General features: G+C 56.1%; 1 protein-coding gene across 3 annotated transcripts; it reads left to right on the plus strand.

The window, feature by feature from the left end:
- The first annotated feature begins 4,714 nt into the window (after positions 1–4,714).
- On the plus strand, positions 4,715–22,018 carry EGFL7 (EGF like domain multiple 7). 3 transcript variants are annotated; one of them, XM_032200629.1, is made up of 10 exons: positions 4,715–4,809; positions 9,248–9,316; positions 13,835–14,021; positions 15,563–15,685; positions 15,836–15,948; positions 16,496–16,591; positions 17,862–18,026; positions 18,837–18,901; positions 19,207–19,369; positions 21,633–22,018. In XM_032200629.1, the coding sequence occupies exons 3-10, from the start codon at positions 13,942–13,944 to the stop codon at positions 21,653–21,655; spliced, it is 828 nt and encodes a 275-aa protein (XP_032056520.1). In that variant the 5' UTR covers positions 4,715–4,809; positions 9,248–9,316; positions 13,835–13,941; the 3' UTR covers positions 21,656–22,018. The 3 variants fall into 3 exon arrangements, with proteins under 3 accessions (XP_032056520.1, XP_032056519.1, XP_032056521.1); XM_032200628.1 differs by having other exon boundaries at positions 4,715–4,804; XM_032200630.1 differs by lacking the exon at positions 4,715–4,809 and adding an exon at positions 7,360–7,415.
- Positions 22,019–23,112: the final 1,094 nt, after the last annotated feature.

Here is a 23,112-nt window from a genome sequence, read left to right on the forward strand (position 1 = left end):
CAATGGAAACGCTTCTCTGGCCAGGGGCTGTTGCTCACCCGAGGAGCCTCTGCCTTTGCTCAGCTCCATGTTTGTGGTGCACAGAACCTGCCCATCTTCTGCACAACAACCTGACCAGCTCCTTGTGCAATGCAGTGTTGAATATCTAATTAAAAAATGGGTGGGAATTAGCCTTCGGTGTTAATGAGCAGCTAGTACCAATGGGCCCAGTCTGAGGAGGTCAGAGGGGTGTCAGCACACCTTGAGCAATGTCTTTTGCCAAAACCAGAGGCTTCCATGAGCAATGAGCAAAGAGGAGCTCTTGGCCCAATGCTGGCTTCTCCTGGGGAAGAGAGCCAGCAATCAGAGGTGGCTTCTGGTCCTGGCAGTGTCCACAGAGGATCCGTCCATCCCTGGAGGATGCAGCAAGGCGCTTCCCAGCTGCTGGATGTCAGGAGCCCTTCTGTCTCCCACTGTCAGAGAGAAAATAAGCATTTAGTGTAAGACAAAAAAACTAGAGGCATGCAAATGAGCTGAAACAACAGGGGAAGGCTTCAGGAGGGGCAGCTATCCCAAAGTATCTTTTCTTTAACTTTTTTTATGAATATTTTTTTTAAAAGACCAATAATCAAAGAGCTGAGGGAACAAATACTCCCCAAAGACCCTTCCCCGCTGCCATTTCTCCCTGCCCAGCTGGGGGCTCACTGTGCTCTCATGATGGAAATGACCCAAAAACCGCTCCACAGGTAGAGACCGATGAGCTGGCCCTGCCTCATCTGCCCAGTCACCCTGATCCCATCCCAAACCAGCCACCGAGTGCGCCTGCTCACAGCCTCCCCAAATACTTCACTGGGGAGGTTTTGCCTTAACAATAATGCTTTTTTAACCAGTAGGGAAATTTCTGTGGGAAAAGTGCAATTTCAGTTGATCGTTCCAACTTCTGGGCCCTAAGGCTCAGTTTTTGAGCTGCGGGACTTTGATCGTTTCCAGGGACCTTTTCCTGAACTCAGATTTCTCAGAGATGGCACTTTCTAAGATGCGAAACGTGGATAAAATTTCTTTTCATATACAATTTTCACCAGGAGAAGACAAATGTGTTTTCCAGCAAGGCTGCGGTTGTCTGCCGGCCTCCCAAGGCTCTCCCGCGTGGCAAGAAGTGCTAACGAAGAATGCAATCCCTGACCTTGATTAATTACGTCTGCACCGCAGTGGTATTCCCATGGCACCCTCGAAACTCCTCGGTCCTGCCCCAGCACACGAAGCACAGCATAAACTCTGGGCTGGAGTCACTCGTGTCAGCTTCACCCATGTCTGCACCCCAGGGACCGGCTGGGGGGGAGATGAGAGGCGTTTGGAGGTGCCCCAGGGGATCACGGAGTCTGAGCATGCAAAACCTGGGGGTGGCTTTCATCCCAACCCACACGGTGCCTTGCAAGAAACGTCACTGCAAGGGAGGAGATGACTGAGGTGCAGCTCAGCCAGGGGATGGTGGAGCAGAAGTCCCCGCTGCTGAAATCTGGCTGGGGGCACTGAGAATTTGGCCATGGCGTGGGCAGGATGCAAAGCAGTGCTGGCAACTGGTGCCAGGCCCTCACGGCTCCCATTAATGCCCTTGCAGCACCCAGAGAGATTGTGAGGTTATTCCAGCATGGGTAGGGCAAATGGGGCTCAGGATGGGATGAGCAGCCAAAGGCTTTGCTTTTCTTCCTCTGCTCCCTGAAGATGTTCATGTTTGCAATACCGTTTCCTCTTACACTTTCAGGCTCGAGTGAGCATCTGATTCTGCTGAGAAGCAAATTAAATCCCGCGGCAGCTCGCAACATCTGCAATTAGGAGTTAAATTCATGCAGCAGGTTTCGTGCAGGAATATAAAAGCAGTTCATGGGTGTTAGTCGGGTAAATAGCATAACATCCATTCGTCGGGACTGGCGCTTTCATTATCCACAGTTGAGAAAACAGACAAGGGATGGTAAAACAGTTTTTCCATGGGGAAGAAGCAGCTGTCACTCAAGGATTTGGAGTGGCTCCAGCCTGTAAACATCTGATGCTGTGCTCCTGAACCCACCCCAGGTCAGGGCTAGCTCTGCGGTGCCCCTGTCCTGCTGCACTAAAACAGCTGGGCTGTCCCAAACCCGCTGTGATGCAAAAAGCTGTGCAAAGCGAAGCTGGAGATTTTGCCACCTGATTCTGCTTAGTAATAGATTTTATTAAAGTGTCACGTGCTGCTGCATGACAACATTTTCTCTGACAGTAGCTTGCAGCGTCACAGCTACCTGCTCCATGCTAGCAAATAGCCCCAAAAGTGCCCATCAAATAAACCAAGCAGATTTAGTTTCTCAAGAACGGCTGAGACTCAGAGGGAAAAGACACAATGAGGGGCAACGTTCTTGCAGTTAAACAGTGGGGGAAAACCGACCACAAAACCAACACGGCCTCAAATTTGAGGGATCAGCGTGGGCAGGGGGTATTCAACTGCAGCCCCATCAGCTGACAGGAGAGCAGCATGCCACGCTAATTGGCTGGTGCTAATGAGGAGCCTGAAGTCCTTCCATCCCCCTACTCCATTCACGCCTGACAGGCCCTGAATGCCGCAGGGCTTTTGGAGAAGCACGTGTCCTGGCTTTGTCTGCCTGCGTATCCTTTATCCCATGCTCATATCCCTTATCCCGTGCTCAGCCCGTGGTGGGTCTCAGCACCACCTCACCACCAGGACTACCCAAAATGTCACCGTGCCATGGCTTGGGGCGGCTGTCAGGAGCTTGTGTGTGCTGGGGGACACCAGCAGCAGCTCTGGGGACACTGAGACGTGCGGATAGAGGTGGGCCATGGGCAAATTTCAAATTTAAAACCCGTTTGTGTGGCCCCTTCTGACCGCTTCCTGCCCCAGCAGCTTCTGCCGCAGACACTGCAGGCTGGGTAAACAGGAAACTTTTTCCACACATCCCATCCCACTCCTGCAGCTCCACCGCTGAGCCCAAAGCCATCCTGCGCGTGGCGGTGTGGGCGGCCGACGTCCCAGGGATGCACCGTGACCTGTGCCGGGGCAGAGGACACAGGAAAGATGGCTTGGGGCCAGGCGGTGGTTGCTGCAAGTGGTAGGATTTGGGTCTCGAGCTGTCCCCAGAGTTCAGGGGCTTTGGTCTGGAGGAGTGGGGAGGATCGTGAGGGTGCTGGGGGCTTTGGGAAGGCTCTGTGGCTTGTGGGGCTGAGAAAGCCGCCAGCTCTGGCCCTCAGTTTTCAGCGTCCCTCAGTTTCCAGTGCTGCCTTTTCTTGCAGGCAGTGTAAGCCATCCGTGCAAGCCCTATAACTCCATAGAGAGCTTGAAACCCTGAAGCAGAAGAGGCTGAGCTACACCCTCCCTGCACACACACACACGCGCGGTGTTTCGTGCACAGCTGAGCACAAACACACGGTGGCTAGAACTGCTCCCGTGGAGTCCTTCGGCTGGCAATGCTGGCGGGAAGCAACCCGCGGTGTAAAATCACCTATTGCTGGAAAAAGAACAGCAATGGGAGGCAGAAAACAGCCCTCAAAAAACCCCTCGTGCCAAGGAAAACAAGTGGGGTCTTTCTTTAGCCATGCGTTTATATAAATAAACATGGGAATATTTTGCGAGCCTCAGGGGACTTGCCTAGAGTAGCATTTTGCTGAATCAGGGTGGGAGTCATCCTCGGCTTATTGTAAGCCTGCGCACAAGTGTGCTGTGCTGCCGGGGCCGGGAGGATGCGGTGCAGCAAGGGCTGGGGTCCTGGGGCTGCCCTGTGCCAGCGGGACGGATGGCACATGGGCTCTAACACGGGTCTGGTGGCCAGCAGCAGATCAAGGTTTCAAATTCTGATTAGAAAGCATGCTATTCCTCCTTTGAACCAAGGTCACGTATAAACACGCACTTAAGTGGAAATGGCAGTAAGCTTTGCTCCAAAATGGCCTTCAAAATGAGGGAGCTCCAGCACTTTTTTCTGCGCTCCTCTCTGCTGAAGAGGCCATCTTTGCTGGGTGATTTCCAGCGGGTTTGGTAACCCAAATGGCCCTCTGCCTCACTCGCCTCCAAGGTAGGGACAGTGCTGTGACGAGGGTGACAAGCCAGCCAACAAACTGACTGACTGCTGAGGTGCAACCTAAATTTTGGGGCGTCCTAAACCCTGTGCTGGCACCCCACACCGACATGGCCCCCTGACAAGAAGATGGCCGTCGGCCCTGCCATGTTTGTCACGGGTTGTCGGGTTGTGAGGGCAGCCCCACCGCAGTGGGGGTCCCCACCAGCCCCCTTTGAGGGGGGATGCAGGGAGGCTGTGGCTGAGATGTGCACCAAGGGGTGCGAGGCGGGAGGGTGGGGGCGGCAGCCATTTTAGGGCTGTTGTGCGGTGCAGGTGGGAGCCCAGGCGGGCGGGCAGTGCCTCCTCCTTGGCCGCCTGTCCTTCCACATGGCCCTGATGGCAGCCAGCTGTGTCCCCTCCATCTTGGGGCCTGGCAGGCACGGGGTGGGGGTGCCGCCCCACAGCCCCTCTCCCCTCCGGGCATGCGGCAGCCGTGTTTGTTCTCCTCGCAGCGCCCGTTATCAGCGCACAACACACACAGGAAGTCCTGTCTGGGATTGTCCATCCCCGGCCTGATTTATACAGGAAGAAAAGCATAAAAAGCCACCCTTCCACCTCAGCAGTCACCTCCTGCCTGTGCGCGGCCGGCGGCCGGCCATGCGGGGGGCGCGAGGCGGGCAGCCGGGCCCTGGCCCAGGGCGGCCATGCGGGGATGGCGGCTGGCAGCCACGGGGCAGAGCAGCGACAGGGACGGTCCCGGCACGGCGGGGGACAGCGGGGCGCCGCAGGTACGGTACGAGACACGGCCATCACCACCGAGGGGATAGACTGCGACGGGATGGGGCGGAGGGGTTGTGCTTGTCAGGCTGCGGTGGGGTTTTGAGGGCAAGGATGCAGAAATGACGAAGCGCCGCCGAGCAAACAGGTTTGCGAAGCATCCCTCGGCTGCCCCGCTGCCAGCTGCCTGTGTGCCGAGCTGAGGGATGGCTCCGGTGCTGGTTTGCTCAGAGCTGAGCCCAGCCCATAGCACTATTATTTTAATTCACTCCACTGGTGCTTAGGCTGTTTTCCAGGAACAGAAGAGTCCTGGCTGCTGGACAGAGGGTTTATTTTAGCCCTTGCGCATGCAGAGGAAGGCTGCAACGCCTGTGCACGCAAAGATACGTATATAAGACAGCTGGAAATTCCTAGCAAACCGCCTTTCGTTCCGTCATTCCTTCTCTTTTTGCATCTGTCTGTCTCTCGGAGTGCCTCTGCAGTAACCCCACGTTGTTCATCCTTGCACCCGCACCCTGCCACCTGCGCCCATTCCCCCTGCACAGCTGGTGGCAGTGGGACCCTGGGCCATGCTGCTGCTGCGCTGCCGATTTCGGGTAGCAGTGGCAGAGCTCAGCCCTTGGGGACAGGCAGGACACAGGGCTGGACAAAGCTCAGGGCAGGGACTGGCCTTGCTGAGGTTGGTGCTGGATAACTGCAAGCCCAGAGCGTGCTGTGGTTTGCCTGCCAGGAGCTCAGCAAAACCTCTTAATTTATAACCGTGGGTGTTTTGCATACAGGTTTTTTTCAGCTACCTGCAGACCTGTGCGTCCTGCCCTACTGATCTGTGGCATTACACAATGCAGGGAGCAGGCTTTCAGTGGCTCATCGGGGGTATTTGAGGATAAAAGGTGGGCTGTGGGTAGGAGCGGCAGGGCTACCCAGGCATGCGGGGCAGGACCAAGCCAGTGAATATTCTTGACAGAAATAATTAGGTATACTTTTTCACAGGGCCTAACATTCACAGAAGAAATACTAAGGTTTTGCAGATGATAAAAGTAATGTGAAAGTGGGTTGGCAAGCTTTGGCACTGCCTGGGAGGTGGTGTAAGACTGAAGCCCAGATGCGGTGGCTGGACCCTGAGCCTCCCCTGCAAATGCACCTCTCTGGGTATCAGTGGGGTTAGCGGTGCGTACAGAAACCCCCCAGCCTGCCCTCTGAATGTTGTTCCCTGTGATCAAGAATTAATTCCGGGGATTGAGTTAGTTCCTCTCTATGCTGCTAAACTATCAGCTCTGTACAACTTTCCCTAGAGGTAAGGAAGAGAAATTGAATCTGGGATGCAGGATTATTTGAGCCACTTCCCAGACTCTGCTGCTGCAGATGGGGCTGGCTCTGGGGAGATAGATTTACAAACTGCAACAAATTAGAGTAAACGAACCTGACTCACAGTCACACCAGCAGCAGAAGGACATGCTGAAACACAAGGGAAGATTTAACTTGAGCTTTCAGACCAGACAGCGAAGGAAAAGGAAGGGAGGGGTCTTTGCAAACAGAAGAGGGGAATAAAAAAATGTTATTTAATTCTCTGTCCCCTCTCCCAAAGCAAACCCTTGGCTTCCCATCTGCCTGTAGCCGGGGAGGTGATGGCAGAGAGGAGCTCCGCTTAGTGCAGATTTCTGGAACTGGAGACTTTCTCCTGATACTGAAGGATAATTAGAGGGAAAAAAAATTGAAAAAAACAGTCTTGTGCTGAATGCTCTCGCTGGCATGGCTGTGATTAAGAGACCAGCTGAGCCATGCATGCAACTCCCAGCCGTTCCCACTGCACTTTCCGTGCGCTCCTTGGGGAGTGATTCACTGGAAAAACGCAGAAGGGAAAGGCAGGGCGGGAACCATTCCCCACTGACTAACACTACTTTTTTTTTTTGGCCAGGGAAATTTCACAGAAAGCAGCAAAATTCAGTTTATTCCTGAGTGAGATGAATCATTTCCAGTTTGTATACAGAAGCCGTTACTGCCTCCCCTAAACGTATATCAGAACGGTGTGTACTAAAAGAAAATAAACGTGGCTGCAGGATGCTGCCCTGTTCGCACCTTTGTTTTTTGCACAGTTGCAGGCTGCCGTATGTCCCTGTCGCAGACTCGATTTATAACATGGTCCTGCTTGAGGAGTCCTTACTCAGAGAAAAAAAATCGCTTTGTGGGAATGAGATCTGGGTCATAATACGCATAGCAGAGGCAACTGGTGGTGAGAGACCCAGTGCTATGGGCCAAGTACTTTTCTTGGTTTGACCTGCTTTGATCCCACTGACATCAATGGACGCCTCTAGATTTCCACTGAGATAACTGCTCTGCAGCTGACGCAATGGAGAACAATATGGAACATAATAGAATAGTGGGAGGTCTTTTTCCTCGCAGAGTTCTGCAGAGCAGGGGCTGCTCCAAAGCCTAAACTTTAGTGTAAAGTTTGCAGACAGCCTTACGAAAAGCCCGAGAAGGAGAATTTGTCCTAAACCAGGAAAAGCAGACCCCCCCTTTTTTTTTTTTCGAATCACCGAAAATTCCTATTTCTTTCACAAGCACTCCCGGTTCTGTGCCAGACCCCCGTGGAGGCCAGCGAGAGACCATTGTGCACAGCAGGTATGCAGCCAGCCCCGGTTTGGAGCAGCTGAGAGGTTTTGCATCTGTATGTGTGTCACTCTTCTGTCCGTGTCCCCATCCATCCACCTCCAGCTGCCACCTCAGCACCTCTGGCCCCCGTTTTGGGAAGCTCTCCCGTACGTGGGTGCATCCCGGCTGGTGCAAAGGGCTGTAAGCACTCCCCTCGAGGAGCAGATCCTGCTGTGGGACCTTAGTGCTGGTCTCTTATGAGGTCTCCTCCGTTAATCATTCCTTTTTCGTGCCGACAGAGCCCCTGCTGCAGACACTTTCATTCTTCCCATGCTCTCCTCCTGCACGGGGAGCCTTTGGTGCCCCACGGGACGGTCGGATTTGGGGGCTGTGGCGTTTTCACCTTCAAAGCCCGCCTGGTGCATGGTTGGAGACCTTCCCTGGGTGAGGCTCGGTTTAGCTCGTAGTACACGCTGGTGGTAAAACCAGTGGGAGACGAGATTTAATGTTCAATCTGAGAGGGAGGTTGTGCAGAAACATTTCTTCCTTGGCCTGGAGACAAGCATTAATATTAGATGTCGTGGGAGTACGCTTCTGAAGTGCAAGGGAGAAAGCTTCGGAGGAAGCAGGGAAAATGCCAGCCCAGGGAGGACTCCAAATTCAGCCAGACTCTCAGTCGGGAGCCAAAATCCCTTACTGCCACTGTCAGAGCCTCATCACACCTGTATTAACAGAGCCAACAGATCTGATCTGCCCCTGCGCCCAACTGGCATACCTCCACTGCCTCCAAGGGAACTTTGCCAGGCTGTCTCCTGGGGGATTTCCTCCCGGCATAATGAATATTAGCATACAAGACACTGAATCCTCCCTCTGAGCGGAGGATTAAATGCTCTTTTAATGTGCTATACGCAGTTCTTAAGCGGATAACACGGGCACTTGCTTGCGCAAAGATTTGGCCAAGCCAATGGAGCTGAAAAGCAAACATTTTGCAATTCAAATAATTGCAGAAATTTCAAATCGCTGCAGTGCACTCCGGGAATTATTGTGGGATGGCTGAAAGGGCGCTCACGAAGGCCTTGAGGTGTTGTGCTTAGCCCTGCAGCGTGCTGATGTCCCACGAGGAGCTGAAGGCTGCGTGCCACAAGGGAACGGGTCCATCCCCTTTCTCGCCATCCCCGGGGACTTGTGCAAAAGTTGCCTGGGGATTGAGGGAGCTTAGGCCCTAAATCAACGTCTGCAAGTGTTGCAGGTGGCAAAATACGGTGTTGGGCTGCAGCGGGTGGGATCATAAGCGAGCAGGAGGGAATTTTGGTACAGCCGGGCTGTGTCAGCAGGGATGGGGCACCCCGGAGAGGTAGGGAACCTGCTTTTGGGGGTTCTCGAAAAATCCCAGCCTTGTGCAGCAGGGAAACTGCTGAGAGGGGAGAGCTCAGTGTCTAGTGAAGCCCTGGCGCTGCCTTTTAGGCAGTCCTGCTGGGCTCTGCCCTCGCTCGTGTCCCTGTCTGCTCTATCCCAAAGGGTGCAAGGGCACTGCGGGTCTGCCCAGCCTTTCCCACCAGGCTCACAGCAGTGTGACCCCACTGCAAGGCCCCCTTGGATGCTCCTAAAGCCCTCGCTGCCCAGCTGTACTGCTCAGGAGGGACGAGATGGCCCTCCCGGCACCCTTCCACCATGAATGCTGTGTCCGTGCCTCTCCAGCACACCAGCTGGATGCCAGACACGGGCGCTCTGCAGCCACGATCCCGTGCTCACCCCAATCCTCAAGGAGCTCCGGGTCCCTCATGGGCAAGGGCTGGATCCCTAATACCTTCCCACAGGACACAGAGAGTGTAACCACGTTTTTTTTCTTTCTGTCCTGACAGTAAGAAGCCAAGATGCTGCTTCAGGGAAGGATCCCCACTCGGGACAGATGACAGAGCACCACGAATAAGGTGAGCGTCTCGGTCGCGAAATTAGATGCATTTCAGTATGGTCACACGGAGAAGCTTTCCACCAGCTTCCAAAGATGTTTTGCAACTATTAGACAAGCTGACTATCAGGCACTGTTCATCTCCCCATAAATGAGAAAAAAAACAACAGTGGTGCTCTCTGCATAATAAGATAATTACCGTCCCTTTGAGGCTCTAGGGAAAAGTTGCCTGTGCTTTGCGCTGATGAGATTACGTGAGCTGAAATCAGCCCCCAGAGGTTTGCTGGATCCAGGCGGGGCGAGCAAACCCTCCTGTTTCCTGCTCGTGCAACCTAAGGTGTAACGTGGAGCCGTGCTTCCACCGGCGTCAGGGATCCTGTGCCTGGCTGCTGGAGGGATCCCGTCCCCAGCACGCTCCGTCCTGCCTCGTGGTGAAGCTTTTTCTCCACAAGCACGTCCCGGAGCTGATTCCCATCTGCTCTTTTCCCTTCCCTAAAGAGGGCCTGAGCAAAGCAGTCATGCTCCAGTTACACGAGCCCACCTGAGAGCCCCCCAGCAGCAGGCCCCGGCTTTCCTGGGGGGCGCAGCGTGACCCAGGGCAGCTCCGAGGCAATCTGAGCATCCACGGGGAAATAGAGGGGACGGGGCAGTGACCCCGGCTGCTCTTCTGGAGCCATTACTGTTTAACTGGTAAACATTTCCTTTAAATGCCTACATGGTTTCATTAAAAAAAAAATAATAATAAATTGCAAAGCTTAATGGGAACAACTGTTCCCGGGGGGGTGTATCCTGCCACTCAGCCACACATCAGGCCCCTGCTATCTTGAAGGCTGGCTCCAGGCGCCTCAGTCCTTTGAAAAACAATAAAGCTCCGTGCTCTAATTTCCCGAGGAAAAACGTAGACCAAACAAGTGGCACTTCGGCACACGAAGCGAAGCGCAGGGTTTTCTTTGGTAAATAAGTGGGCATTTCACACCAAAAACCTGCCGTATCTGCCCCAGGGCGTCCCAGGAACCCTCCGAGCATCCTTTAGGGCTGGCCGAAAAGCAACCTCCCCGTCCTGGCAGTCCTGCAGGACTTTGGTGTTGTGAGGAGTTTTGTGAGGAGTTTTGTGAGGAGTCCAGGGGGATTAAAGGGGCACGGTGGGACCCCACAGCCGTTGGGTTTCGGGGGAAAGGTGATGCAGAGCCACGTGCAGCCTTTTTTAGGGAAAGAGGAATAAATTCACACTGGTGATGGACGGCTTCAGGAAGCCTGTAAGGGGATGGGGGCTATGCTGGGGTCTTCCTCTTACCCTGAACCCGCTGCCCACCCAGGGGAGCTGGTGTGCGGGGAGGGGGCCGGGACCTTGCCCCCCTGATGCCCTTGGGGGCTGTATGGACGCCCTGCAGGTAAGCCCGGCCACCAGCACAGCCCCCTGACAGCCCAGGGGACACCCCAGCAGCCCCCCCAAAAGGGTCAGGACCCCCTCGGGGACCCCTGGCACTTGTCACCCTGTGTCCCCCCCCTCCCATGGCCAGGCTCTGCCGGGTCCCTGCGCATCCCCCCACCCCCGGGGGGCTGCTGGCAGCCAGCATGGGGGGGGTCCGGAGGTTTTGGGGAGGGGGGCGACACATCGGGGCGGGGGCAGGCGGCTCCCCCCCGTGTCCCGGCGCTTCTCCCCCCCCCATCCTCTTTCTCCGGGAGGCTCCGCTTTTCCTGCTCATTGGGCCGGGGCGGAGGGACCGGCTGGGGCTTGGGGGGGGGGGGAAGGAAACGCCGGGGGGGGGCAGCGGCGAGGAGGCGACTCCGCGGCTCCGCCACCGCCACCGGTGAGTCCCAGAGGCTGCGGAGCCCCCCCCGGGGGGCTCGGCACGGCTGGGGGGGGGTCCGCATCCTCGGGGGGAGAAGGGGAAGGCGTGGGGAGGGGTAAAAGGGGGGTAAAAGGAAGGGGGAGAGGGGCTGGGGGGGCTGGGGCAAGGGGGTGTCGTGCCCCAGGGGGAGAGGGGCACCCTATGGGGGTTGCTGGCACCCTTGGGGGGGTGCTGGCACCCTAGGGGGGGTGCTGGCACCCTGTGGGGGGTGCTGGCACCCTGGGGAGGGTGCTGGCACCCTGTGGGGTTGCTGGCACCCTGCAGTGGGAGCTGGCACCCTACGGGGGGTGCCCGCATCCCGGGTGCCCCCCACCCCCTGTCCCCAGGTCCCTGCGCTCAGCTCTGCGCTGCCGAGCAGCATCCATCCCCCTGCCCCTGCTCCTCGACCCAGGGGAGCGGCTGGAAGGGGTCAGAAGGGGGAAAGCTGCGCCCCTACTGCAGCTCCCGACCCTCCCCAAGGGCCTGGGCACCGAGCTGCAGGGCTGCGAGATGCGGGCTCACCTCCAAAATCAGGCCACGCTGGTGGTAGAAATGCAGCTCGGGGGGAATCGCATCCCTCGGAGGGGCTGGAGCCTCTGGCATCACTTCTGGAGTCAGCCCCAGGCTCGTGCTGCTGGCATCACCTGGAGCTTTTAGCCTGGGTTTTTGGAGGCAGAGCCGGATGAGGTGCCGCTCGCCTGCCTCGGGTGAGCATTTTCCTGCTGCTCACCTGCTTCTGGGGTTGTATTTTCCCCTTGGGTCCTGCTGTGAGTTAGAGAGAGGGCTTGGAAGCGAAATGGGGATGTTTCCGGCTGCTGGAGAAGGACCCACAGAGCACAGGGCTGGCCGAGGAGCCTTTGCTGCCCCCTAAACCAGCAGAAGCTCAGATGCACCTACGTAGTTTCACTTGCCAAGCCTTGGGGCTTCAGCTCAGCATTCAAGAAATGAGAAAGACACTGAAAAAAGGCTTTTTTCTTTATTATTTTTCTTTTCCTTTTTTTCCCCTCAAACCTGAAAAGCTTTTCCTTAAATGATGTGCTTTAAAAATGGGGTACCAGGATAGATAGAGGCAACAGGTTGGAGGATCTTCTGCAGCTTTCAAGAGCCCGATTTTCACAATTTTCGTAAGCTCATAAAAGAGACAAGCACAGGCTATGATATTTTCCGCTTTCAAAACTCCATCTGATATTAAGCAACCAGGATTTGATGTCCCGAGGGGATGCTCGGACCACTTGAGGTAGGGCAGCGCTGCCCCAAGTCCAAAGAGAAAAACAACCCGTCTGGATTTTCGGCTCCTGCCCTGCGTTTCTGCCCTTCCCCACAGGCAAAGCTCCCCTGGTGGCTGCAGGAATTCTGTGGGAGGCCTGCGATGGTTGGCAGGGCTCGACTTGGAGGCTTCTGGAGGAGCACCACTAGCCCAGGATCTGTGCCTGTGGGGAAAATGTGGAAAGCCCCTGCCTGAGCAGCAGGGATTGAGTCCGTCCTTATGCACCGGTGTCCCTGGGACGTCTCCAGAAGGACTGTGGAGAAAAAAAATATTGCTTTACTGGTTTTTAAGAGCTTTCCCACAGGTCTTTCCTGATTTATTAATCATTCAAACGTGAGAAGTTCTGTTAAGTCTGGAGGAAAGGTAGGACAATGGAGGGCTGCAGGCTGCGTATCCCCCAAATCCTCCTTTCCTCCTCAGAGCCAGGCTCGCACCTTGGTTAAGCTGGGCCCAGGTGTGTGCAGCCAGAGGGTGGTGGTGTTGCCACCCCCTTAATGTGCTTCTGGAGCCAGGCCCTCAGCTTCTGCCCCAGGTTCGGTGGTGGAGCGAGCTCCTGGGGCTGCGTTTTACAGCGATAAATCTTCTTACACGAAGAGATGCTGCTGCCTGCCTTGGAGGAGGACTTGGAGAGCTACAGGTCCACAGCTTTGGGATGATCATCCCCAAAAACCCAGCGTTAGGAATTGTCCATGGAAGTTTGGGGATGAACCTGCAACTCTCCAGTCCGTTCTCATCCCACCTCACCTGGGGATTTTAAAACTTTTAGGTAGCTCTGCGGTTTCAGAAGGCTGCTCCTCGTTGTGTTGTACCCCAGTGAAGCAACTCCTTTTTCAGGGTTTAATCAGAAAGCATGATTCTTTCTTTAATTGTCGTGTGTTTAAGGTGGGTTTCTTTATTTCTTCCTCCTTTAACTGCTGCCATCCGGAGGCCAACTCTTTTGTATAAATTAGACACTGTGTAAATTAGATATTGTTACTGACCTCCTTCAGCCCTGTTTCAAATTTGTCCTCTGCTAGAAAATCAAAGCCTCTTTATTTCCAACTTGGTTAGTACTGACTCTGCGGACGGGACATATGGCCCTTAAAGCACTTTTCTCTGGCAAGAGCGTGTATGTTAAAGAGAAGAAGATCAGATTTCAGCATGTTATGTGGTGGGAAAATGCAGCTCCACAATGCTGTATGGATTAAGAAATTACAGGGCATTGTTTTAGCCTTGCTGCCTGGAATTGGCTGCGCATTTCGAACGATGCAGGTTCCCTCTGCACAGCCCAACGAGGGCAGTGCTGCCACCACATCCCACCCTGGGTGGATGCCTCAAAAGGCAATTCCTGTCCCCTTAGAGCCAGCCTGGCTGTCGGTGTCACGCTGTGCCCTGTCGGATGTCATGGGCTGGGTGTGGGCACCACGTCTTCACACCTTTTTTTTTTTTTGCTCTCTTCCAGGGTTCCCCGCTGAAGCGTGAGCCATGCAGTAGGAGCCAGCGCTTCCCACCGAGGAGTGACCCTGGTCCGTGCCGCACAGCCCAGCAGGCAGCAGGAGGGGACAGGACATGCCCCGACTCAGCTGCCTCCTCTCGGGACTCGCCTTCATCCTCAGCACGACCAGCACGGAGGGTTTTGCCCGGGCAGGGTAAGCTCCTTTTTGTCTGCATCTCCCAGAGCTGTCACGAGCACGGGCTCATCCTCACCCGGTGGTGGGCACCTTGCTGGGCTGGCCAGGAGCTGGGAAAAGGTTCCTGGGGCAGCCACATCTCGGCAGGTCCTCACTGGGGTCTGTTTGCTGGGCTACTGAAGCGAAAAACCCCTCTAGAGAAAATGCCCTGGCTCTGTTTAGCCCATGCAGGGGACACAAAGGCACTCTGGGCTTTTTGTCCGGGAGAGTCAAAAGCTAAAGAGGCCCTGAGCTGTTCAGGAATTATTATTGGCCCTTTCAAGCACATCCTTGCACAAAAATACTCGTGCTGTCTTGCTGTCCTGCCAGTCAGGCCTTGCAAACGAGCCATCAAAGCTGGCTGCCATCTCCCAGCTCCGAGAGGCTGCAGCGTGCAGGGGATGCAGGTATTAAAACCCCCAGGGACTGCTGCAGCACTTGTGGCCCCTGGGAGCAGCAGCCCCAGCAATTCCCCTTCCCTTTTCCTGGAATTGGGGCTGACACGGGCCCTACATCCATCCCAGCACCACCTCAATAACCACGTCTCAGCTCCCTGCTGGGCCAAAGGGTGCCCAGCGCTCAGCACCCCGGTTCCTTCCCCTGCCAACAGGAGCTCAGGCTCAGCAGATTCAGCTCACATTTTCTACAAAGTTTGTTTTTACATTGAAATACTCTCCTCTAGCATTGAACCTTTCGCATTCTGGTCGTGACCGTACCCACAGGCTGGATTCCTCTCTCACACGCACACGCTGCAGCTATAGCTTTATTATAAAATCTGCAAAGCAAACAATTGCCATTTAAAAACCGTGTCTTCTGTAACATTAACCAGTGAGGCTGAGAGGAGTTTTCTGGAGTTAATGGAAGCCATCTGATGTCCATGTTAATTCCCAGACTCTTTTATTCTAATTTTCTAATCGAGCTGGGAGGCTGAGACAAGCAAACAAGCTCCTCAGAGGGACTGACCTGCTTGGGCTGGAAAATGTTGAAGAAAAAGAATCTTTAACTGATACTGCTTTGGCTGTTAACCTTGGGAAAGTTTTTGACTGGATATCAGTTATCTTAGAAGGAACAGAGAGCAACTTTCCTCTGTCCTCTACCTTTTTGCTTTGAGCCTGACCCTTTCTGTGAAATCATTAAATTTTTGGTGACCACAGAGGCATCGGGTTCAGGAATAAGAAAGTCTCGGAGAGGAAAAAAGACACCTAAAATTGAATGGTTTTAGGGGAAGGGAGGTAGTGAATGAAAGGAGAACAGCCCTGAGTGAATCCCAACCCCTAAATCTAGGCCCCACTTGTCCAGGACAGAGGAACTGTGCAGGGGTGAGTGGACGAGGGGGCGTCAGTGCCTTTGGTGAGGGCTGGGGAGGAGGAGGCCGTGCAGCCCGCAGCGCTGCCAGCGTTGTCTCCCTGCCCCAAAACAGCCTGCAGTCACCTCCCGGCTCACTCAGGCACCGAGCCACTGCCGTTTCAACAACCCCGGGTAATTTGGGGTGGTCAGGCTGATCACCCCTCTCTGCTCAGCCGCAGGGCCTGCGCTGCCGAGCCGCGGAGCCGCACGGCCGCCTACACCGAGTCCCACGTGCAGCCCGTGTACCAGCCCTACCTCACCACCTGCCAGGGCCACCGCCTCTGCAGCACCTACAGGTGAGGCAGCTGCCTGCTTTCAGTGAGCAGGAGCTGGAGCCTTCCCAGAAAAAAAAAAAAAGCACCTGGGGTGGTGTGGGAGTGGGGTGGGGGGCTTGGGGTGGCCCCCAATGGTCAGTCCCGCAGCTCAGCCCCGTTTCTGTGTTGCAGGACCATCTACAAGGTTGCCTACCGGCAGGTGTACAGGCAGGTGCCCCAGCACGTGGCCTCATGCTGTCCTGGCTGGAGCAGAGCCAGCAGCCACGCGCTCAGCTGCAACACAGGTAAGAAGGCTGCTGTGCCACCCCTGGGCCAGTGCTCGCCTTCCCTGTCCCCAATCCCTTCTGCCCAGGTAGCTCAGGTCCCCGAACGAGGCCCCAGCTCTCTCGTTTACTGACACCAGTCCAATTCCCCCTGTAGCAAAGCGTTTACATTTTTAGCCTCCGATAGCACAGCTAAATGTGACTCGATTTCTGATTAATTTCAATCCTTTCTCTGCTGCCTCACAGGCCGTTTTGCCTTCGGGATTGTTTATTAACTTTATGGTCACCGGAGGATAAATAAAATGAGTAAGTCCTTTCCATATCAATCAGCAGTAATGGAAGAGAAATGCTTTCAGGAGGAAACTGTGATGTGCAGCAGAAAACAAGCACAGAGCACATCAGCAGCTAATCTGCCCCCAGCAGAGCTCGGAGCTCAGCACCAGACATTTCCCAGGCCTGATGCTGCCTGAGCGGCCGGGGCTGCTGCGTGCACACACACCTTTGGTGGCAGGGGAGGGGGCTCGGGACCCCCAGCCCTGCCAGTGATGCTGTTTCTGATCTTTTGCAGCTCTCTGCCAGGTGCCGTGCCAGAACGGCGGCCGCTGCGCCTTCCCTGGCCGCTGCTCCTGCCCGCCCGGCTGGACGGGGCTCTCCTGCCAGACAGGTACTGCTGCACCCCACTGCACCCCACTGCACCCCACTGCACCCTGCTGCACCCTGCTGTACCCTGCTGCTCTCTTGACCCATAGATGGGGACAGGGAGCAGCACTGTGGCTCGTCACCAAGCCTGGTGCTCCCCAGAGCCCAGAGGGGAACCTGTGTGTGAGCTCTCCGCACATACCCCTACGCATCCTGCTCCAGGCAGCGTGCCTGCTGGTCCAGCCAGGAAAGCAGGGAAGCTCAGAGCTCCCTGTGGCTGTGCCAGTGCTGCCAGAGGTAGAGCACAGCCCTGGTACCCACATTTGCTCTTTGCTGCTGCTCCACGCTGGGTCAGCACGAGCAGAGGCTGTGCTCTGCTGCGACTGCAGCCAGCGAAAGGCCTTGTGCAGAGCGGCCGTCACACTCACGGGGTCAGCCCGAGACTCTATTTGCAGTGACCCATCTCCCAGCCTTTGTAAACTCGCGCTGTAAACTAAGACACCCATTTGCTGCACAGACTAAATCTATAAACCAAAAATATCCGGCGGTGGAGGGGAAGGGCTCCTCTCCTGCGTGAGAGCAGCCTCTCGCCGGGGCGCAGGGAAATCTGGCAGAGCCGAGGCAGCAAAGTTCCACAGCCCTTAGCACACCAGCATGGTGCAAACCACGTCTGCCGTGGCTCCTGGCTTTCCACCCTCCTGTAACGCAGAGGAGGAACGTGTGGCATTGACCCACGCTGGGCAGGGCAGGGCTGAGCGCATCGCTGACAGCTCTGGCTCCAGCGCGGGGGAAAAGGATTTTCCCACTGCCTAGAAGAGATTCGCCCGGGCGTGGGAAGCAGCTCTGCTCATTTTGCTTTGTGGGAACAGCTTTAATAACTCCCCCGTGTGAGGAGAGGTTACTGGGTTTTATACACACTTGAAAGGCTGATAGCTCCTCGCCACGGCTGGCTGGAACCAAAACCCCGGCCGTAAATCCAGGATGAGAGCCAAGCGCTGCGAGAGGCAGTGCAGGGCCGCCTGCGCCCGCCTGCTCGGGGATAGTGACCACCCCAGCCTGAATTTGGACATTTCTGAGCTTATCTTTTTGCTTCTGACTCACGTATGGGGACACCAGAGCTGTGCCTGGCACAAATGCCAGCCCGCTCTGGGTGCCCCTGGTCCCATCACATCAGCGTGGCCGTGGCAGGGGAGCAGCAGCACCCTGCTCGTGTGGCACCACCATCCTCACCCCTCATCCCCCGTGAGCATCACCCCACAGCCCCGTCCCCACAGAGCTGTTCCCTTTCCTTCCAGATGTGGACGAGTGTGCCGGCCGGAGCCACGGCTGCAGTCAGCTCTGCGTCAACACGGCCGGGAGCTTCCGCTGCGCCTGCCGGGACGGCTTCAGCCTCGCTGCTGACCACAAGGCGTGCCAACCCGCCGGGCTGGGCCCCGGGCCAGGAACCTTCAGCCAAGCAGGTAACCTTCTGCTGAGGCAGCACAGCCCCAGCTGCTCGGGGCCTTTGATGCAAGCTGGGATTACCTCTCGGCATCACAAGGTGGCTGGAGCAGGACTGGCAAGAGAAAGGAGAGGGGACAGCAGCCAGCACCCATCAGCTTTATTCCCAGTGACCCAAGAGACCCCAAAAAACACCCTCGTGCACAAGTTTGGTGACAGAGCCCGCTGTGGCATGCGGTGGCTGGGGCTGGGGCCGTGCTCTCCATCATCATCGTCGTCGTTCTTCTCGCAGGGCACGTCTGGAGCCACGAGGAGCATCGGGCGCTGCTGGTGACGGCCCATTATTACTTTTGGTACGCGCTGTGACACTTCAAACTCGTACCGTGAGTAATAATGCGCTGTGGCCAGCACTGGCATCGTGAGGGCAAGACCTGGGAGAGCAGGGCAGCCCCCGGCACGTGCCCCGCCACCTGCCTGCCTTTGTCCCACCTCCAGGGTCCTCAGCAGGGACAATCCTTGGAGCCGAGAGGGACAGGGCAGAGCTGGCTGCTAACTGATCTCCTGACAACATGGGCATTTTGTCCTTTAAGCATCGAAGCCTGAAATGCTCCCCCACCTTGTTCTAGGTACTCCAGCAGCCAGGAGAGGCGTGCTCACAGTAGCACCAGGTCCGTGCTCGGAGCAGGCGTTGGATCTGGTTCCTGAGCCCTGGGGATGCAGGAGGGGAGCAGCAAGCAGCAGTGCTTGGCCTGAGCCCAGCACGTCCCACTTCACCTCGGGTAAATTTCAGGTTTTTACTAACCGACCTTTTCTTGGTCATATTTTTTCAGGCCCCTCCAATGAAATGAAGGAAGAAATGAAGGACCTGAAGAGCAGAGTGGAAGCGCTGGAGGAGGTGGGTGTTCGGTGCACCCCTCTGCCCCTTCCTTCCCCTCCCTGCCATGGCCCACGGCCGTGCACAGCCGGCTCCAACCCCGGGCTGTGTGCAGCCAGGCTTTCCCTCCACCCCTGCTCTATTTTTAACGCCACGCCGGCCTCACACAGGCAGGGATCAGGCAAGGATCCCAGCTGTGCTCCACGCTGCTGCAGAGCCTCACAGTGGCTCTTGCAGCACGGTGTCCCTTTGAACACAACCAAACGCCCCTCCAGCACCGCTCCTGGCCGAGGAGGGCACGCTGACAGCTCCCCTTCTCCCCGCAGAAACTCCAGCTGGTGCTGGCCCCCTTCCACAACCTCGTGACATCTGAGCCCGAGGACGTCGGCGCGGACCCCATCAGCCGGCTGTCCCACTCCCTGCAGCAACTGGACAGAATCGACTCGCTGAGCGAGCAGATCTCCTTCCTCGAGGAGCGGCTGGAGACGTGTAAGTGCCCGGAGGAAGGGGGATTGCAGCGTGGCACTCCGTCCCTCCACGTTTCTCCCCACGCAGCCAAACGCCGCTAACCCTGCCTCGGACCTCAGCCCAGGGCTCTGCTTTGCCAGCAGCCTGGGGCTGGTGGTGCCCTGGGGCAGGGAGGAGGCGCGGAGGTTGGCCCCAGATGCAAGCCAGCCAGAGCAGTAACGCACACGCCACTATTAATCTGCATCTCCCCTCAAACTCGGCAGCCTGTAATTAATAAAAGATGAACACAAACAGCCCATTAGCTTCATTTCAAAGACGTCTTTGAGGCTGCAGCATCTGATTGCCCTCGTAGCATCCAGAATAGCAAGACCAGCACACGGAAACGTGGCTCTGAGGCAGAAGCAGGAGGAGCCCACCATGAGCAGTGGCTCACATCTTAGTCAGCACCTTCACCAGCTCCGTTCCCTTCCTCTAGCATTGTAACTTAGTCTGGGGTGAAATGAAAAGAATCCCAAACTTGTAGGAAATTAATAGTCCAAAAAGGCAATCAGGAAAGTTTAGGGAGCGTGCTGAAGCTGGCAGATTTATGAGCCTGGGAAGTTTTAGGCATGTTTCTTCTTGAAGTCTATAGAGCAATCCTTTGCCATGCAGCACACCAGAGGAGGTGTCTTGGTAGCAAACTGAGCAGATTTGAGCAAGAGATGCTGGCGAGAGCTGTCGGTGTGACCGAATGCAGTGTGTCCTGCCTGGCATGCTCCCCTTTATTTTGATCTGCAGCTTGTAGGCAATTTGCAGCTAATTTTCCCATGAAAAAATTCCAGTCCGGCGTTCCCAGAACCCAACCATGGTTTGGCTGGCTCAGGAGCTGGTGTGCAGCAGCAGCCTGCTGCTAACTGCAGAGGGGTTAGATGGAGAGACAAAGGGGCAGCGAGGTTTCAGGGCATATCCAGTCCCAGCTCACTGCTTGTGGTAATGGCTTGGATGTAAAAGACTTCAAAGAGCTTGCTTGAAGCTTCAAAATGACCCTTTAAAAAAAATAATCTCAGAAAGGGGTAATTATCAGACCCAGCAGTGTCACACAGCAGACCAAGTTTCCTGGCATTGTCCTGTACATATTATTAGTGACAGCAGCGAGGAATGTGAGTAACATCACAAGGTAACGTGGATTTCTTCCAAGGGATGACTGCAGAGCCCTGAAATTAGCTTCTCCCAAGCCTGCTCCAGCAAGCAAAGCGTGCTTCTGTCCCTCCCATGTTCTTGGAAGTCCCCAGAGGACACAAGACCGTTCCTTCTCTCCAGTGAGCGGTGGGGTTTGCAGGGCATCCCTTGGAGAGTGACGTAGCCATCCATTTTCTGTGCCTTGTGAAGCGTAACGCAAAGGTATAACTGCACCCCTCGATTCTCTGCCCAGTGGGGCTGTGTTAAAGCCTCTTCCTTAAACCACCGGTGAGGGCACGAGGTCAGATCTCAAGCCGTGACCGCTTGAGCCCCTCCAGGCCTGCATTACCCCGCTTAGCACAGCCCGTGTCAGCGCTCAGCAGGCCGCTGACAGCCAGCTGGCAGCCAGCAGCACCACTGCCTTGGCTGCTCTGCGGCCGCAGCTCCTTCCCCAGCCCACAAAACCTCCCTGGGCTCCTGCTTGGGCCAGCCGAGGCGCTGGGGGCTTCAGCGAGCGGCAGAGCCTGCTTCCAATTACTTCCAATTCCACAGGCTGCAGTCGGGACAGGCTGGTCCCAGCCTTATTGTCACTGCTGTCCCCACCTCGGGACGCTTTGTGCAGGACTCCCCAGGCCGGGGAGGCGAGCGCCACGCTCCCAAAGGCAGCAGGAGGGAGCCAGCAGGGCGTTGTTGGCAAAGGGAAGCCAGCAAAAACAGGTGACATTTATAAAGGTCTAGGGCAGCCCCATCATTCCGGGGGAAGGAGACAGTGAGAGGATTTAGCACCTTCTGGAAGATGGGGATTGGTTATGGGCAGAACCCTGCAAAAACCTGGGTGCTTCTGCGCTTCTGTGCCCATCACAAGCGTGGTTGGAGACATCCAGTGCAGGTTTTGCCTGCAGGTGCTGAAAGGCTGACTCTTGGTGGGTGCAGCCTGCTGTAACAGGTTGTAGTTGTGTGATACGAACCCCCAGGGAGTCAGGCAGTGCTCCCCAGCCCACGCACACCTCTCTGGCCAAGCAGTGGCACAGGAGATCTGCATTAGCTACGAGCCAGGTGCTGTCACCACACCAAACCCCGGGGAACAACACTGCTGGGTTTATTGATTTATTTTTCGTCTTCCCAGGTTCCTGCAAGAACGAACTCTAGCTGAGCGCCTGAGGAACTGGAAGAAGCGGAGCGCATCCGTAGCTTTTATCTCACTCTCCAGCCACGGGCTGGGGCTGAAGCCACATCATCCACAGGAAGACACAGGGTAGCAGGAGAAGGCTGGTTCCCCATCAGCATCTCCGGCGTTTTCTCTTGCAGCTCGCCTTACCGAAGGTCACGCGGTTCCTTCCAAACTGGACTCCTAACCCTCGAGCATCCCGCCCCACTGCTGCTGGAGGGGCAGACAATAAATTGCCTTACCTCGTGCCGTTCATGGTGCCTGGCTGGCTCTACGTGAGGCCGTGCGGTGCTCGGTGCTGCTTGGTTTTTACTTGGCATCACCCAGAGACGTTGCCCACGGAGCTTGGGGCACGGGGGGGGGGCTGTGCTGCGTGCCCAGCACCAATTCCCAGCAGAGCACAGCCCCAGCAGGGCAGGGCAGTTGTCCTCCACGTCCCTCCTGACTGCTCAGGGACAGGGGTGCTTGGGGACCTTCCTCCCCCTGCAGCCAGCACTGGCAGGGGGCTGCTGCTTTGTGTCTCCTCAGGGTAGCTGCTGCAGCAGCTTGCTTTGAAATTACCTGCTTAATTCAGTCATCTTTGCCACCCCCGAGCCCCGTAGAGCAGTAAAGATGATGCTTTTACACCAGCCTGAAGGCACGGAGTCTGGTTTTACCTGCTGCAATGCAAAACCTTTCCCCGTGACACTCCCGTCGTCCACACAGAGCAGCCAGGGACAAACCTGTGCAGCTCAGCCATGCCAGCAGGGTGCTGCCAAGCAGGGGACCTGTCCCCTGCACACCTGGTTTTGGGGCTGAGGGCTGACAAACCCATTTATTTACCCTGGCACTGTGCTGGCTGTGGGGGTATAGCTGGTGTCTCCCTGCCCTACAGCCGCCTCCCAGCCCTGTTTGCTCAAGCCCAAGGTCGCAGGTGCAGCAGAGCAGATGGGACCGACCACGTATGAGGCTTTCCTACCACCACAGCTGCAGGAGGAGCCCCGTGGGCATGGCCATGCTGCAGGGCTGTGATAAAATAAAGCCTGCTGCTGCACACACCGAGGCTGTGGACCTGTTACTGGGGGGAAGGAGCTCCCCAGGACCCTGCTTTGAGATGGGTTTGGGGCTACTGAGACAGCTTCCTGGGGGTCTCCGTCCTCCCGCCCCAGCCCAGGCAGGGGCTGTCAAAACAAGGCTGTGAAATTGCCATCAGATCCCCAAACCCTCCCCCTGCCGGGTCAGCACCCTTCCTTTCACCAGCCTTCCTCCCCCAGCTCCCACACAAGACCAGGACTCTCCTTTATTTAAATAACCAAAGGTGTACTTTTTTTTTTTTTCTTTTTTCTTTTAAAGCAAATACATCATTCTCACCCCAATTAAAAGCGAGCAGCAGACAAGGCCCGGAGGCACCCCTCCCTCTTCCCAGGTGCTGCAGGAGTCGTCCCCCGTGGCTGCTCTC

This window comes from Aythya fuligula, chromosome 19, assembly GCF_009819795.1.
Source record: "Aythya fuligula isolate bAytFul2 chromosome 19, bAytFul2.pri, whole genome shotgun sequence".
Classification (NCBI taxonomy): domain Eukaryota; kingdom Metazoa; phylum Chordata; class Aves; order Anseriformes; family Anatidae; genus Aythya; species Aythya fuligula.

Coding starts and splice junctions, on each gene's coding strand:
- EGFL7 (XM_032200629.1), top strand. CDS start 13,942: ATGCCCCGACTCAGCTGCCTCCTCTCGGGACTCGCCTTCATCCTCAGC. Junction 18,027..18,836: donor AGGAACCTTCAGCCAAGCAG/GTAACCTTCTGC, acceptor ATATTTTTTCAG/GCCCCTCCAATGAAATGAAG. Junction 18,902..19,206: donor GAGTGGAAGCGCTGGAGGAG/GTGGGTGTTCGG, acceptor TTCTCCCCGCAG/AAACTCCAGCTGGTGCTGGC.